This window comes from Lagenorhynchus albirostris, chromosome 4, assembly GCF_949774975.1.
Source record: "Lagenorhynchus albirostris chromosome 4, mLagAlb1.1, whole genome shotgun sequence".
Classification (NCBI taxonomy): domain Eukaryota; kingdom Metazoa; phylum Chordata; class Mammalia; order Artiodactyla; family Delphinidae; genus Lagenorhynchus; species Lagenorhynchus albirostris.
In genome coordinates this window covers 1,260,603-1,278,799 of record NC_083098.1, presented here as the reverse complement: position 1 = coordinate 1,278,799, position 18,197 = coordinate 1,260,603, and the positions used below count along the sequence as shown (strand labels likewise).

The following is an 18,197-nucleotide window of genomic DNA, read 5'->3' as shown; positions in this document are numbered from 1 at the left end:
AGTGGCTTTGGGTGCCTACAAGGGTTAGGGTTAGACTAAAGGACGGGGTCCAAAGACGCAGAGTGCAGGTAAGAGCTGAGGTCACAAAGGCTGACGTTCTGATTTGGGATACATGGCTCAAGTCCCCTCAACTGGTGAAGCGGCTTCTTTTTGAAATGCCTTCAGGCCTAGGGCTAAAATTTGGTTTTCTGTCCCCCAGTTCCACCTGTTATAATCAAGTCAGGCCAGTTCTTAACTCAAATACCAAGTGGTCCTGATTGCTCCACAGGCTGCCGTTGCCAGGTAAGAGGAACCCAACACGGCAGATGCTAAGGGCGGACAGTTTACAGAAACCTCGAGCAGCTGAAGGCCTGAGACGACTTCACTTGCTAAGTAACATGGAGGGTTTTCCTATGACGAGGTCTTCCCACGGGAACCCTTTCCTGGGAAGGGAGACATGAAGACTGCCCCTCATAACCCTGCCAGACCCCTTACACGTCTGCTGATGCTGCAAAAACGCTGTCATAGAAAAGCTGGTGAGAAAAAAGATCATCAAGAGAGTTCTGTATGTGTTTCCCGCAAAGTCAAAATTCAGCCTGTTGCTGCTAAATTAAATTTCTGTCCTTGTTCCTAAAATAATTTCCTAATGTAGTCAGGCCCGGGTACTGTGTTGTGGCTCATTTTCATGAAAAAATTTAAAAATGAGTCAAACAGTAACTTGAAATATGTAGGGGTTTTTTTTCAATTTCTTTTCTATAAAATGTTCACATACAGTATATCTTAAGTCAATATGCCTAGATTACTTTCACACTCATCTGTTTTCATCTTGTGTCATATTATATGAGCACATTTCTATACGCAGATAAGCAGATGGCAGGAGGCGGTACCGATGGTACCATTCACCTTCTCTGCATCACCGATGCTAAAGAAAGCGAGAGATGGGCCAGGAGTCACACAGGGACATGCACTGCTCCCTAAATGTGGGGACATTTTAATTTAAATAATTAAATTAAATAATGCCATTTTAATTTAATATTTGCCTTAAAGGTATTGTTAATACTAAAGTATTAATAATAAAATGTTGCTTAAATTTATCAATTCAAAGCAAGTGGGAAATCAAGACACATGAGGTCATGTCAATCTTTTAATAAGTCTCTGTGGTAACCAACTCTCCAGGGATTGACTGTTTTGTCGAGTTTGCTATTAATTAGACAACTAAAGTGCTTTCCTGGAGCATAAAAGATTTAACACCACTTAATGTAATATTGATTTTCTTTAGGTAGTATCTAACCATAAAAAGTACTCCTGGGATTTCTTTAGTTACAGCTTCCCTTACTGGGTCTTACTCTCTCAAAATTGAAGTGATTACCACTGCCTGTCTATTATGAGAAATGGAATTCATGATTATATATTAAATTATTTTCAACTGAGTACATCTGTACTGCTAAAAATGTACTTTCTTCACAGATTTCACAGATAATTGTTTGCAGGAACCTCAAAGGCCACAACAAAGATACTCAAAATAGCCAAGAGAAAAACCTTGTCTGTCTACATTTTATAACACCATCTATACAAAGGTAATTATTCGTCCACATGGTTGTAGCAATATATTTTGGAAAACAAGAGTTTCAATTAAAACTGGTTTTGTTTTATTTCTAAATATACCCATGGAGGTGGCTATACAAAGAAAAGAGCTGAATGGCTAGTTACAAAGAAGTACACAAATAAGAGAAAGAAAAAAATATAATCGCATGTATTTCAGCACAAGTAGATTCCCAGGAAACAGTAAAGCAAACCTCAAATACGCTTTCACGTCATTCTCCTTAGCTTTATGACACCAGGAATCAGGAAAGGAACAGAGAGCAGGTTCATTCATCTATTTTGCCTCAAGATGCCAAAAGGTTGGTCTGAGGTTTCCATTTCATTTCTCTGAATGTCCTGGTATCACTTTACTGCTTTTTCTACAAGCAAGATGAATGTACTGTTTCTCAGGAATTCTGCTACTTATAAGTCCTCCAGCCTTTATCATTTACAGAAGAAAAAACTAGTGCTGGCGTCCTGGGATTTAGTACACCCCACAGATTTAGGACCAAAAGAGAATTTATTAATCCTCTGAGAAATATTACTTTGAAGTTCCATATTTTTAAAGATCTTGGAATGCTTCAAAATAAATGCAAAATTTCTCTTTGTACTATGCATGGCACAAATAAGCTTATACATACTTACAGAGGCAAAGTTTTCCGGGAATTAACTACCTCATTCCCGTTTCCAGGGCATCTAATTAAAAATTCCTAAATGATGCACATAAATGGGTGTAGTAAGACCCTGCCTTGAAAGTGTTGAGAGAGAGACAGAGAGAGAGAGATTTTTCAGCATTCAAGAACCCTTATTCTAGGGAGGTCCCTGGCGGCCTGGTGGTTAGGATTCCGGGCTTTCACTGCCGTGGCCTGGGTTCAATCCGTGGTCGGGGAGCTGAGACCCCGCAAACACAGAGCCAGAGTAGCATGGCCAAAAAAATCAATTAACTAACTAAAAGAAAAAAGAACCCTTATTCTAGGGGACGGGGAGAAGGGAGCTGTCTGTGTTACTTGAGAGCATTACTACAGTCTAGAGCTGGAAAGAATCTTAAAACTCAGTCACTGCAAACCTCCCTGTTTTTAAGGAAAGAGGATGAGGGAGAGCATTTCCTTTCTTTCTATTCCTCACACTTCTGAAAAGCAAGACCAACATCAATACTTACTTGTGAGACTCGTGCAATTTGAAAAGCATTTTAAGTTTCAGAAGCAAGATGTTATGTTAGAATCTGAATGTGAAAAACGGAAACGAGCAAGACGCAGATGAAGCGGAAAAGTCACCCCACATACCGGGAAGCAGCAGGTCCGGGCGTGAGTAGCGGAAAAGTCACCCCTATATACCGGGAAGCAGCAGGTCCGGGCGTGACTAGCACGAGCTCACAGCAAGTAAGGGGCAACGTTTAATGACACTTTTGTGCCTTTTCTACTTAAAGCTGCTCCTTGAGAAACAGCCTTCCAACCGAAAAGCTACAGGGAATCTTTTTTAAAAGAAATAATGTAAGGCCTTATTTAAAAAGAAATTGTACCAGAGTCACTAAAAATATTTAAATGGTGATATTTTTAAAACTACTTATAGTTATCATTACCATCCTCTCGAGAGAAAATTTAATTTAAAAAAAAAGGCAAAGAGTCATAGAATTACCTGTGTAAGCTATTTCACTTATTATAATACTGCCTTTAAATTCATGTTTAAAAAAATCTCGTTCATATACAACTTCTGACAATCAATATCTTGTAAAATTGTGAAAATATATACGAGTTATTCAAAGAAAAAGTTCTTAGAATTCTAAAATATTATCTTCCTTCAAGAGTTCTAGCATGTCAACTTTAAAATTGCAGATGCCAACTAAGGGATGTCACTCCTCACCTGGTTCTACAAGAATTTAGTCAGTGAGCCCCTGCAGTTGCTGACCTTCAATACACCCAGGATAGAATTCAGAGTGAAGATCAGGGATGAAAAAAATGTTAGCACAGGCCCTCAGGTAGTTAGGAAATTCTGATGAGCCTGGATTCTTGCATCTTCCGCCAGTCAGAAAAGCACTAAAGCCATTAACTAAGATCCCTGCTCCTGGTGGCCAGCAGACACCTGGTACCGAGACGTGCGCCTGACTGCACATATCCCTTCACCAACACCACATACACACTGACCTGCCCCTTCCATCTGTGCCACAGTTTCTCAGAGTCACCCGAGAGGCTGTGTCCCTGGCTACAGTCCTCAGCAAGACACCGAATCAACTCATGGCTCTCACATGAGTTGTGCGTTTTTTTTTTTTCAGGTAGACACAGGTTATAGAAATTGGTGTTTGGGATTTTGAGAAAAGCTCTTCTTGAAATTCAAAAGTTAAAAATAAAATGAATGGTGCATTTTTGTCTAAGAAACATTATAAATAATTTAGGGAAATATTAGAATTTCACAGCTGTTCAGGAAAAATCCCATTTCCCGAAATAACACTTCGCACAAACATTTAAGACTTGCAGATCAGCCATCAACCCCAGATTGCTCCTGGCGGGCTGGCCAAATTACAGTGTAGTCCTTTAGAAGCCAAACCCTGGAGCCGACACAGATTGAAGAAGACCCCGTTGCAGGCTGAACAAAGGCCCTGGCAGAAGACTCTTAGGTCTATGAACTGGGAAAGTAAGTGAAAACGCCACCAAACCCAAAGTAGTGGAAGAAGCCAGTGTTTCCAGTGAATGATGACAGAATATTTGTTTGCTTATTCCACTGAGATTCCTATGCATGTTTAAGCAGGCTCATAATTTAAATCCCGACTGGTCTCTAAGATTGCAAATTGCTCCTTTATTTTTCAATAGTCAGCTTCCCACGCTCATTTAGGTTGCATTTTACCTCTGTAAAATTATTGGGGAAGTAAAAAATATATAACATAATAAATAACAAGACACCACTGGAAATGAATCAGTAGCCCTGCTGTGGACTGACTTGGGTTCCAGACCCAGAGGTTGTATACCATCTTATCTCTTCAAACATGGACAACTCAAAGCTCTACTCATCCATCCGTAAATACAGGTACACATGTACACACACACTAACACAGACACAAAACATAAAAGGAAAAACAACACACAGAGCGCTGTCCCAATTATCCACTGCTGCATATCAAAGCACCCCAAACTTACTGGCTTAACACGCTAATATTATTTCTCACGGTTTTGTGGGCTGTCTGGACTCAGGTGGGAAGTCCTCTTGGGTTGGAGTGAGACAGAGGCTGGGACGGACTCATCGTAACAGCTGAGAGCGCAGCCAGCAGCGCTGTCCGAGGGCCTGCACAGGCCCTTCCTGTGGCTTGGGCGTCTCGTGTCACGGGCTGGGTTCCTACAGGGAACCTCCCAAGAGCAAATGCTCCCAGATACTCAGATGCGAACTTCACGAGTTCTTATGAACTAGCCTAGGAAGTATCAGAATGTTACTTCTGCCATATTCTACTGGCCAAATCATCACTAAAGCCAACCCAGATCCAGGGGAAGGGGACTCCACCCTCTCATGGGGGAGAGGCACAGCCACACTGCAGCAGAGCGTGTGAGATGGGAGACATCAGTGTGGCTAGCTGGGTAAAGACAATCTGCAGTAATGCAACAGGGCATCCGAAAGTAAAGGGGAGCATAGCTTAGGCTGGGAATACCATCAGACTGGACATTCCTCACCAGCTGTATGTTTCAAGTCCCTTCAAGTCCCATCTGTTCTCTGCATTCTTTTAATCAATACACTAGAAGCTTCAGATAGAAATTTACTGCAGCAGCAGCATGAAACCACACTTTATTCCTAAGTTAAGAATAAGAAAGTGGCAGAATAGGGAAAAAATTCTTGCTGAAATATAGTCTTACCTTTAAGACAATAAATCCAGATAAAATGTGTAAAATCCAAAAATCTAAATCAAAATGTCTTCCTATTCTTGTTTATCTTTTTTTTCTCTATTTATTATTTTATTTTATTTTATTGGCCATGCCACATGTGGGATCTTAGTTCCCTGACCAGGGATCGAACCCCCTGTACCCCCGGCATTGGGAGCACAGAGTCTTAACCACTAGACCGCCAGGGAAGTCCCTTGTTTAACTCTTTTTGATAAATCATGTTTTCGGTTGCTAAATCAGCAAAAGGATAATAATTAATTGCAAGGACTATCTACTTTGATCAATAGTCCACAAACTGATGGTTTCATAGGACATTTAACAAAAATCAATTCCAAATTGTGTGATGTCTTTGGAAGAATAATGTTTCTAAAAAGTTTCCTCTAAAACCTATATTTTATTACATTATCCATTTAAGATGTGTAGCTCTTTTCGTGAAAGTCTTGAGGTAGACTAAAAATAGGCATGATGTAAAAATCCTTAAAATGACTTTGAAAATGCAAGGGAGAGTGTGTAAGCAGAGCCGGGAATTTGCTATTGGCAGCAAAGCCTTTCAAAGGAGAACTGTCCACTATTCAAGCTGGTAAATTGTTAAATTGTTTAAGTTCACTAATCAAAGGAAATGACAAAATCCATGAGAGAAACAAACATTTTTCCAGAACTAAACTACAGATACTATCTATACAGCATCTCCTTGAGTATAAAACGTGCATAAAGGAACAGAGGTATTATCTGGACAATACAGTCTGGGCCAAATAAAAAGTATACACATAGAACTCAGAATTAACTAATTCTACCATTTGAAGACTCTTTATTGATTGCCTGTTATACGCTGTGCCTGGTACTCAGAAAACTTAAAAATTATTTCAAGAAAAGCAAAAATATGTATATTTAATAGGGAGTCGCTGTTAATAATGTATCCCACTGAGAGGCCGGGAGAGACACCCCCCAAGGAAGCCTCCTCAGAAGGATGGGAGTGGATGAAGGAACCCAGCCTGACGCATGGCCAGTGGTCTCCCGTGGTACAGTCTATTTTCTTGTTGCCTGAGAGCCTCAGATGGAAATATTAGAACAAACATTTTAAAAGTTTCAATAGATACAAGTAATGTCACTTGTATGTTAATGAATAAACAGTAATATGCCACGCCCGCATGAAGAAGAAATTGGTCTAGAGTGTGTCTATTCGTCTATATTTCAATCTATAATCAATCTCTAAACAAAGTTATATAGCCTCACTCAAAATCGGTTATTATTATTCTTAATAAAAAATTAATCTTGAGCTATTGGGGTATTTGCTTCCTATTTTTGTATAAACATCCAATATTCATTTTAAAAAATGTTCTTTCATTCCCAGATAAAGTCTGTGATGATACCATCATTAAGAGACTATACACGACCTCTGGCCTCATGGCATTTACATTCCAGCCCCAAACAGGAAATGATCTACGGTGCGAGACTTCCTATGGGTGAGGAAATAGATGTACTGTGAAAACATGAGAAATGTCAGTTCCCTGATTCAAACAGGGTAGAGCCAGGAGAGAGGAGGGGAGCCTTCCTGGAAGAAGTAATTTGACCAGCAGGATGACGAGGACAGGTCCAGCTGAAAAGGACCAGGAACAGTGTTGCAGACAAAGGGAAGAGCAGGTGCAAAAGCTCAGAGGACAGAGAGAGCAAGTTTAAAAAAAAAAAAAAAACGTTCTGGAAGAAGTCCTGTTTGGCTGGGCTGGGGGGAGCGTAAGCTGGGAGAGATAGACGGGGATGTGAGTAGTTTCAATTATTTTAATTGCTTTTTACATTTCCAATGAGCAATTGGGAATCACTGAAGGGTTTAAGCAAGTAACTGATGGGAGGAGATTTATGTGCATTTCAGAAAAGTCACTAGTTATAGAATGGAGAGGAGATGGAGGGGTCATGCAGAGAGATGGGGAAACCGATCCGTCACTGTATATAATGGTAGACTGTCCCACGGAAGGGTAGGGAAATGAAGAAAAGTGGTAGGATTCTGAAAAGTCAGTACTTACGACGTAGAGTCTAAGGATTTAGTGACTGTGTAAAGTCAGGTGGTGAAGGACAAAAATAATTTTTTAACTCTCCTTAGAATAAAGCCCAGTTTATCTAACTCTTTAAAGTCTACCGTGAAGAATGTTTTATTATTTTATGTAATGAAGAACGTCAATTTTTAAATGCGAGCTAGGATCTTAGAACAATTTAAGAAAATCAGTTGCTTTATTTCATAGTCAGTTTTACAGAAAAACGGTCCATTTAATTTGTTTGTAATTAGCCTACTCATAACACAAATATCTACTTTTAAGAAAAGCAGTATGTTAATGTAGCCCATTTGCCATTAAGATATTAATTTCAAAACCAGGAAAAAAAGCAATTCAATCAAAAGTAGACAATACTGATGAAAACTTTACAGTTTTCTAACTTTCCAGTTTCCTCATTGTTCACACTGGCACTGAAAGAAAAAAATAAAATAAAGTCGTGTGTAATTTAAAGGTATATTAACTAAAACTGCCTATTGACTTTGAGGAAAACAGACTCAGGACTATTTAAAATAATGCTGCCCAGGGAAAATAAAAGGCATTAACAGCCATTAAGGCAAGTCACAAATATTAGTCTTCAGGTCATGTTAAATTTTCTAGTGGCCATGTTTAGAAAAGGAAAAAGAGCCGCGTGAAATAAACGTCAATGATACATTTTCATATAGCTCAGCATTTCCAAACTTTTACCATTTCACCATGTAATCAACATAAACTAGGTACGAGCTATTTGCATTCTTTTCGAAGCCTGGTGTGTTTTACCCAGAGCACGTTTCACAGGCTGAGCGTTCACGTGGAGACCATCCTGCCGGGCAGGGCAGCTCTAGAACAGGAGAAACCTCCGGAGCTGCCCATCCTCTGCTGTCCCACTACACACCTAGCAGTCGGTCACAATGAGTAAAGGGTAAAAAAAAAAAAAAAAAAGTAAACCGTTTGTTGACACAGATGTGGCCACTGACAATGTTAAAATTAAGGGAGAGGAACTGCAACTGCAACTTAGCTGAGGTGACAGCAGTCAACAGAAGTATTAAAAATGGAAATGTATTCAAAACCCCCAAATCCCAAAATACTTGTACATCTCAAACTTTAATCCATGTGAAGTAATCCATTTAGATACAACCTGTTAAAGGTTAATTTAAGTATCTCCTGGCAGCTACTTCGTTTGGAAGTGGCAGCTTTTTCGGACACCAGTAGTTTCATAAATCCATGGCAGGGACCGCAAACCAGTTTCCATCTTGATTTAAGGCTGTTTTTAGTTTATAAGAAAAATGTCACTATGTAAACCACCGACATTTTGATTAAACACTACAGTTCTTATTTTGGCTGTTAAATCAATAATGCAGCCGGATTGCAAGCAGTTTACATTCCCCCCAAACTGGGCTCCAGTTCAGCTAGTACTGCATTGACATCATTTTCCAGCAAGACCTGGCTGCTTTCAGCGGCCAGTTTAGAAACATCCTTTACAAACAACCACATAACATTCAATGTTAACACATTTCAAGAAGAGGGTCTCACAAGTGCCTGTGCTTAAAATAGGACAGTCAATCCCAAAATAGTCTCCCACCTAATGTGTCATTTGCTAGTATAATAAAAAAATAATAATAATAAGGTAATTTTAACAAGAAGACAAAGGCCTTTGACGTCATTATTTACCTTTGACTTCACCTGAGACTGACTTTGGACGATTTCCTATTTTCCTCTCCAGAGTAGATTGACTAATATGTAACCGGCAGCAATGATTCTCAAACTTGTTTTGGTGGCAGGCACTTTCTCCGAAACAGCGAGCTTCAGGTAGAACATCACAGATACTGATACACTCTTTAATTACGCTATGCAAACTCGGAGTGACTTGCAAGTAGAAAGCAAGCCCACGTTATATACATAAAACCACAGCTACTAGCACAAAGAACTATTTTTAAAAAGGCAGCTGCAAAGATCACAACATGTTGAGTCTTTCAGAGACCACTACTTTACAACTTAAGTATTCAGCATCAGTACCAAAAATTAAAGGAAAAATGCTAAAATGTATTCAAGACCATCCAATAATTATTATTTTACGTGAATTAGGAAAAATGTCACTATGATTCCATTTCAGCAGTTAGACACTCATCCAGCTGGCTGAATAAAAGGATTCTAGAGACTACATTGGAAAATTAAAACCTCCAGGACCTCAAACTGCTCACCTGCAGAAATTCTCTGACATTAGATCCCAGCACACGCAGGATTGTGTCATAACCAGATTCTTGACAAAAGACGAAAAACATCTTCCCAAACATTTGGAGGATTTCTCCAGCATTGAGATCTAGTTTATAGATTTGAGAGGCAACAGAAAGAAAATATATTAGAGATGGAAAATTGTTAGTGGGAGGAATGAAGACAAGTGCATAATAAAAAATGTTAAATATCCTCAATTTCTGTGCAGAGTGAACAGATCACAGGAAAAACATCTGGCCAGGAAAATACAATGAAATCTGAGAAGACAGCGTATTTTGACGTGTTAACAGGGTAAGTCTGTACTTACAGCAAAGCAGTTTCTCAGCTTGCATGACAAAATTTTGAGTTTTAAACTTATACTTAAGGTATAACCTACTTTTTCCAAAAAAATACAGAAGGATCTTGAAAATCATCAAGAATGCACATGATAATACTGTGGTGCAAAATTATTTTTCTTTATATAAATATCCATATCTAATAACTCGGTTGCATACAGTATGTACCCTAAGACCCTGTGTTTTTCTTAATATTCAATTATTAATATTTCCTAAAATTTAAAATATTTTCTTAATATCAATTTTAATCACTATTTTATCCAACACAGATATGCAACAATTTATTTCACCAATGCCTGCTTGTTCAAAATGTAGGCTTTTCCAATTTTTGATAATGTAAGTAACTCTGAAATGAAAACACCCATAAATCTTAATGTTAATAAATCTAATCATTTCTTTAAGAAAAATTTCTAAAGGATTTGAACATTTTTTAAAAGATTTTGACTGATGACGCAAAATTATCCTCGGAAAAAACTCTTATCTTACCAACAGATTTTAAATGTGCACCATTTCCTCTTTAACTCTACCCTTGACTCCACTAGATATTTTTTTTAATTGCCAAATTTGTATAAAAATTATTTCACATTTGTGTCAATTCTGATTACCAATAAGGCAAGATATTTTTCTTCTTATTATTAACAATTTACCATACTTTTGCTTTGGGTAATTCTTGTATCCTGCAAAAGGTAGCACTTGCTCTTCTAGCTGTATTTGACAAAGCCAAAAACCATCCATCTAGTCTATCCGACCTGTAGCCTAGCTGTAAATTAAGTGCCACGAGGATGCGAGATACTACTCTGAGAACAACATTTTTCCCATGAAGTTTTTTTTTTTTGGACTTTGCCTTCCTTGCATGAGTTTTGCCTGATGCAGACCTCAGTTTCTTGTTTCTTTTACCAATAGCTAACAAAACCTGTGATTACAACAGAGATTTGGAGATAATATTTTCTTTATTCTACACTTTTGAAATTACTGTGCTGTTGACATGGCAACATTAAATTATTATATTATTAACTTATTACATTAAGTATCAATACTTTTTTTCCTTCCTCAACACATGGCTTTTTGTGGGGAGGGGCAGAGAGCTCCTCTCTTCTCTAAAGAGTCTGTAAAAAGAGCAGTGGGACTCAGTGTGGCCTGAGGCTAACATTACACGTGACTGTGCCCCAGTGGGGCTGGGCAGCACGCGTCCTGCGCAGCTCACACCGCGACCTTGGGCCACGCATGCCTTTGGACGTCTACGGTGGCTTTAACCAAAGAAGGAGAGTCACATTTAACTTACTGAGGACTTTGCTTGCGGCAGCAACCAGATCATATGTTTTAGAATCTTCGTATATTATTCGGACGAGAAACTGCCCTTCTTCATCTAACTGTGCCTCTCTTCTAGAAAACAAAAAGAAAACAGACAAATAAAAGAACAGCTACAATGATCATATAAGAAATGGCTGCATATCTGGAACAGAATTTACTTTTGGCAAATTTGGTTAAATCATTGACAGGTACCTAAAAGTCTAGTGATTGCAAAGATCTTACTTCACATCCCCCCTCCCCAAATTAAAAATGATATATTTAAGTATGTTTTAACAAGATTAACATTTGTATAGTACTCTAATGCCCAATACCATGCCTGATATTAAATATGATCATGAAATAACTTGTGGCAGCAAATATGTGTTGAGTCCCTCTATGTGCCAGGCACAGTTAGAGGCACTAGGGATACAGCCTTTAGTAGGAGAGAGTACCAACCTCTTGGAACAAATGTATTCTAGGAGGGGAGACAGAAGGGCATAAAACTAAGATAGAACTAAGATATACATACATACATACACACACACACACACACACACACACACACACACACACGCACACATATAATAATGGCAAGTAGTCTGGAGAAAAGTAAAACTGGGCAAGGGGGTAAGGGACTCAAGTACGACAGCCGGAAGCATCACTGAGAAGCTGGCAATGGAGTCAAGTGCGAAGCATGCCTGCAGGGAGCCCTGAGCAGCCTGGGAGCCCCGGACAGGGGAAGAGTAGGTGAGAGTGCTGGCAGGGGCAGCCCAGGGCCTTGGAGGAGGAGCAGAAGCTTCAGTGAGGGGACGGATCCTAGGGCTGCACAGAGCATGGATGGAAGGCATATAGGACGGAGCAAGGTGACAGCAAGGTCAGAGCAAGGACAAAGAGAGGACACAGCAAGGTCACAGCAATGACAGAGCAACGTCAGAGCAAGGACAAAGGCAGAAAGGTCATAGCAAGGTCACAGCAAGGACAGAGCAACATCAGAGCAAGGACAAAGAGAGGACACAGCAAAGGCATAGCAAGGACAGAGCAAGGTCAGAGCAAGGTCAGAGCAATGCACAGCAAGGACAGAGCAAGGTCACAGTAAGGACAAAGCAAGGTCACAGTAAGGACAAAGCAAGGTCACAGCAAGGACAAAGAGAGGACACAGCAAGGACAGAGCAATGTCACAGCAAGGTCAGAGCAAAGACAGAAAGGTCATAGCAAGGACAGAGCAAGGCCACAGCAAGGAGACCAGGTTAGAGGCCACCGGGACATTCAGGCGAGAAAGGCCCGTGACCTGAGTTGGGGTGAAAGCAGTGGAGGGAGGGAAGTGGCCCAGATCCTGGTGTACAAGAAGGTTCCACGTGGCTCGCCGATGAAACGGACGCAGGACGTGAGAGAAGGGAAGGACACAAGGATGACACTGAGGTTTTGGCCGGAGCAGCCGGAAGGATGTTGCCACCAGAGGCTGAACTGGGACAGACGGCTGGCCGTGGACCAAGGGGTAAGGCCCGGAGCTCTGTATTAAACACGTGAAGTTTGAGGTGCCGGTGGACAGGTAGCATCGTCCACCACATCCTCAGCGTGTTAAGTGCAGTAACTCAAAATACACGCAGGATTAGTGACAGGAAATCACAGCTGTCAGTTAAATAGTGGTCATGGTTATATATTCATTTTGATGGGATTTAACTTGTTTTTCTCAAACTAGTGTCTAAACGGGAGGAGAAATCCATCGTTCAAAACACTGCCTGCCCTGGAAGAGCGCAGCCAAGGTCCCAGACACCCCGTCCACATGAGATGCACAAAAACGGGCGGCTCGGGGAGAACGTAACTGGGTGACGTTTCACCACATTGCGGGGTGGGGGGGGTGCTCCTCCGCACCGCCTGGCAGCCTCCTGCCTTCTGCCCCTCGGAAGTGGGGCTGCCACAGTAGCCGCCCGTGGCTGTGACACCAGTGTCTGCTCCAAATGGCAGCACAGCTTGGGTCCAGGGAGGATGGACATTTCTTCAAACACCCTGTGTTCTTCAGAGCAGTCCAATTATTTGCCTGCGGTTACGCGTAACAGTGCACGTGGGGGGAAGAGCATGATTTTGGTGGGCACGAAGACGTGAATTTCAGAGCCCAGGATTTCCTAGTCGAATGAACTTGGACAAATCACATAAAGCATGTGAGCATTAAAACCCCTCTCTCTCAGGGGAAAGAAGGATTGGGAGTTTGGGGTTAGCAGATGTAAACTATTATATACAGAATGAATAAACAACAAGGTCCTGCTGTAGAGAACAGGGAACTATATTCAATATCCTGTGATAAACCGTAATGGAAAAGAATAGGAAAAAGAATGTATATATGTGTAGAACTGAATCTCTTTGCTGTACAGCAGAAATTAACATTGTAAATCAACTATATATACTTCAATAAAATTGTTTTCTAAAACCCTTTCTTCTACAATGGGAGAAATAATATACCCCACCTTCCACATCTGTAGTGAGATGAAGAGTGCAAAAGTGTGTTCTAAGCCGCTGAAGCATTTTATGTATATAACTGATATGTATAACTGATGACCGCAGTGCTTGCCATGCCTAAAACCAAAGAGCTACATACAAGCTGTGAAACTCTCCCCTCGGCCGAACATACGCTACTGTTAAGTGAAAGGAACACATCTTCAAAACTGCAAGTCTTTTTAATACCAAAAGTCAGTGAAATAGTCCCAAATCATGAAAATAGAATGTAAAAACACTTACTTATCTTTTGATAAACGCTACTGTGTAACTTACACATTCTAATTTCTAACTGTATAAAAATATAAAGTATATGAAATGAAAAACCTAAAACAATCCTCCACTATCCTGAGACAACCACCGCTGGTATTATATTCAGGTTGCTTATGCTTGAAAATAATTGCGTATATAACACACACCAGATCACAATGCTTTAAAACCTCCTTTAGTGACTTAACTGTTTGACGGACACCTTTTCATGTCAATAAATATACCTTTCTATACCTTGACTACATAAAATTGCACTGGTTAGGCACATTGAAGTTTTAGTAGATATTAAATTCCTTTTATTTTTTCACAAGTCCAAACAAAATGTTGTGATGAATATCTTTGTAGCATTATTTATACTTCTATGTAAAAATTCTAGATTTAGAGTTAAATTAAATTCTAATTTATACTAGAATAAATTCCTAGAAAAGAAATTACTGATTTGTAGGATACGGAGAGTCTAATTTTTCTCATTTTGTCACTACCATTTTATTATGAAACAGCATTGGTCTACAGATTGGAATTCTGAAGCCTCTGATTTAGGGCCTTCTAATAAAATATAAATAAATTTTAATTAAATATATAATAAAGGACAAATTAACTCATGCTCTCACTATGCCCTATTATTTTTCTTCCAACCGAGATAAATCAAATGACATAAGTTTTTGTAATGAACTCAGTTTCTCAGAAACAGTCACCAATTCATAACCGTTAAACAGAATACAAAGTTCTTTTGCACAAAATAGAGAAATGGCCATTTCCCTAGAAATCCCCCAACCATGAGTCAATGCATTCCCTCTTTTCTTTCTCTTGCTTTAATAAAATAAGCGCCCGTATCTTTTAAGCTTTACTTCCTGGAATAATCAGCCCAACATGCTCCCAGGAGGGAGGCTGAGATATAAATTAAACAGCAGTACATGAAAGGAAATAATCGTCTTCTCAAAAATCTCACACTGAATTCCAATAAATTATTCAAAATGATTAGAATTCCTTATTTACATTTGTCTTAGAAATCTTTGGGAACTCTGGGTCGCCCTTCGGGTCCTTTTCCCCCTGGGGGACGAGTCTTGCCACAAATAACTGAACACTATTATGCTCCAAGCCCTTTCTGAGCACTTTTAATAGATGAATGAACGAAACAGATGAAGATTCCTGCCTTCAAAGAGCTTTACATTTCAGCAGATGGAAACAAACAACGAGCATGTATCATTATATTCATGTATTATCATATTTATATATTATCTTTACATGATATATATGCACATTTTATAATTTATTACGAGGTGATAAATGCTACAAAAGAAAGGAGATCAGGATAAACGGGGGAGGGGAGGGCAGCGGAGGAGGGGCAGTATGCAAGGTTAAGCAGTGACCACAAGAGGCTTCCTGAAGCTACCTCTCAGCGAAGGGTCCAGAGGCAACACTTTTACCTCTGGGACCTCGTCTCTCTGGACCCAACGCACGTCTTTCTGCAGCCCATTCTTCAGACTCTTCCCTTTTCGGGGTAAAAGCTAAGTGGAGATACTGCAAACACTTACCGACGACTGGTCTGCTCCATTACACTGAACAGGAGAATTTACAGAGCCAAAGCAGTCATACCCCCAAAATTAATTTCTGGCAATACGGCCATTGAAGCCAGTAGACATTCTGAGTGAGTGTCTCTCAATTCTCAACACTGCTTTTCTTCTAACTCTGAGGTAAACTTAGGTTCGTTCAGACTCTTTGTGTCAAATGTTTCGGCCTCCAGAGAGCACAGTCGTGATAACAATAATCTCTCAGTTGTACCTGTTCTTTGAGGGAAGAAAATGTTTTTTCACCAGCTACCTGAAATCACAGAGGGTGACCAACAAATGAAAGAAAGGCTGGGAAGTAAGCTACTATTCGGATTACATAAACACCGTACATAATTCAGGTAACATCCCCTTATACTTCTCTATCCCTCATTTTGTCATCCCATAACTTTCAAGGTTTTTTTTCCTCCTTAAAAGCAAAGTAAAGGATGACTCAAATATACACATACAACATTTCTAACAATATTTGATTTATTTTCTTGATATGTAGAATTCCTTTCGTGCTTAAATTATCCAAATTCAGCCATGCACACGACCAAATTTTCTAGACTCATTCATTATTCAGAGTATATTTTTGGGGCAGCAATTTTGTTTAGAATGTTGCGTTACACAAGACAATTATATAATTCCCCGTTATTTAAATTACATGCGGTTTACATGTGAGGAAAACACAGGCTTCTCTGAGAAACATGATTGAAAATTTTCCCCAAAATGAAACACTTTGGACATGTTTTTTTTTTTTTTCCCCAATAATTTTTAGCTGACAAAAAAGACCATATCAAGCCATAGGCAAACTGGATTAAAATGTATTCAACGTTGTTCATCTATCAAATGGCAACCGATGAAACACTATCATCAAATATCTTGCTGTGTGTGTGATTACACTCTGTTGTTTCCCATTATGACTGTAACGACCCCCCGGATAAACCCAGACGACTACAGTCTCCCACTGTTTCCAAACAGTGTGACTGACCGTAGTTTGTGTTATCTTTCCCTGTACACTTAACAACTGTGTTTGGTGGTTAAGCATTAGATCTTTCTACTTGGAACCCTGAAAGAGGTCAGCAGACAATAATAAATATTTAGAGAAGGTTTAGTTTTAAGTTTGCCTAGGTGAGGTGGGGTGAGGTAAAAAGGCGCTTTCCTTGACCACCAAGTAAACCCAGATGGAAAGAAGCTCAAGTGCTTTCAACCCAGGTCACAGTCTCGCCTTGCACACGCCGGAGAGGAAGGACCCCACACGCACTGCCCCGCGGATGGGCGCGCTCGCCTCTCACAGGCAGAACCGCGCCACCTGGGGCCGTGCTGGTGGCAGACGAATCTAGGGAGAAGGCCTCCCACATTCGATGTCCCGAACATCTAACTGACAGTAGTCAGTAGCTGAAGACGACGAAGGCAGGAGGACGAGGAAACGGCGAGTGGAAGAAGCGGGGACAGCGCGGGGAGAGGTTTCCACTCAGCATCCAAGCAGTTAAGCTAAGGTTGCACTTAGTGTGCCGCTTAGCGGATAGGATTTATTGCCTCAGACAGCCAAACCCAAACAGGCGCCACCTCTCCCAAGAGCTTTAAAAATAAAGCTCTAACCTGCACCTGGAAACAAAACCAGAAATAACTCTTCTATACATGTGTAGCCATACGAAGTATTTGAAAATTGAGTCTGTATACGTGAAAAAAATGTTCCCAGTAGCAGTTCACTTCCTACTTACTTTTAGAGGTGGCTATTCGTTGGAATTTAAACTGATCATTTATTTACACAAATTACCTTTCCCCAAAAGGGTCGCAGCTATTTTTATTATGGTGGGGGTTTTATGGTTTTGTTTTTTTAATCACTGGTGCCTAACCCAGATACCTGGATTAGAGCATGCACTCTGTGAATGTGTGCATGTTTGAAAAGAAATGAATGAATGAATTAAATACATTTCCCTCCACGTGTTTCCAAACTCCCTACCAAAAATCAAACAATCACACGTTACCGGCAGAAGTTCAGAGTTTGTTTTCAAACTTGGGAATTTTTTTATTTAAAGTTGTCAGAAATATCCAGGCAGCATTTCTCACAACTCCATACCTACGGAGATATTCCTTATCTTCAAAATGTGAATGTACAAAACTGAATTCATATTCTGACACTGAGCTCCTGCTATTATTATACACCTTTCAAGGAAGTTTAGGATACTACAGAGACTGCTGGCTAGTAGGTAAAGAAGCTTCCCAACGAGGTATGAAAATGGGAATTCTTAGATGGGACAGGCTGAACACGGGAGTTTCAAAATAAGGTCTGGTCTCAGGCAGAAAAGGTCAACACATGTCAAACGATCAACCTGACCAACGACAGCTCCCAGGGGTGCAGATCCTGTAAAAACCATTATCCCAGCACATGCTGTATTAAAGACAGTACGCAGATATCGTCGTGACGATAAATCCTAGGACGGTCCATTTTAGGGAGAGGTAAGGACGTTCAAGGCTGGGTTGTGTCCATCTGGTATTAAAATTAAAACCTCCCACCACAGAACAAGGCAATTACGATGTATGACACCTGAAAATTAAAATTTTACATCCCTTTATTCGGAGCGG

At 40.0% G+C, this 18,197-nt stretch overlaps 1 protein-coding gene across 4 annotated transcripts in view; it reads right to left on the bottom strand.

The window, feature by feature from the left end:
* Nucleotides 1–18,197, bottom strand: part of GUCY1B1 (guanylate cyclase 1 soluble subunit beta 1) — a 46,664-nt gene that overhangs the window by 21,617 nt on the left and 6,850 nt on the right. For 3 of the 4 annotated variants that reach the window (XM_060147497.1, XM_060147498.1, XM_060147501.1), the window contains 2 exons: nucleotides 11,291–11,391; nucleotides 9,643–9,761 (listed from right to left, as the gene is read on the bottom strand). The exons of the other annotated variant lie outside the window; for it this stretch is intronic. In XM_060147497.1, coding sequence (XP_060003480.1) covers nucleotides 9,643–9,761; nucleotides 11,291–11,391 — 220 coding nt within the window. The remainder of the gene's footprint in view (nucleotides 1–9,642; nucleotides 9,762–11,290; nucleotides 11,392–18,197) is intronic. 4 annotated transcript variants of the gene reach the window in all.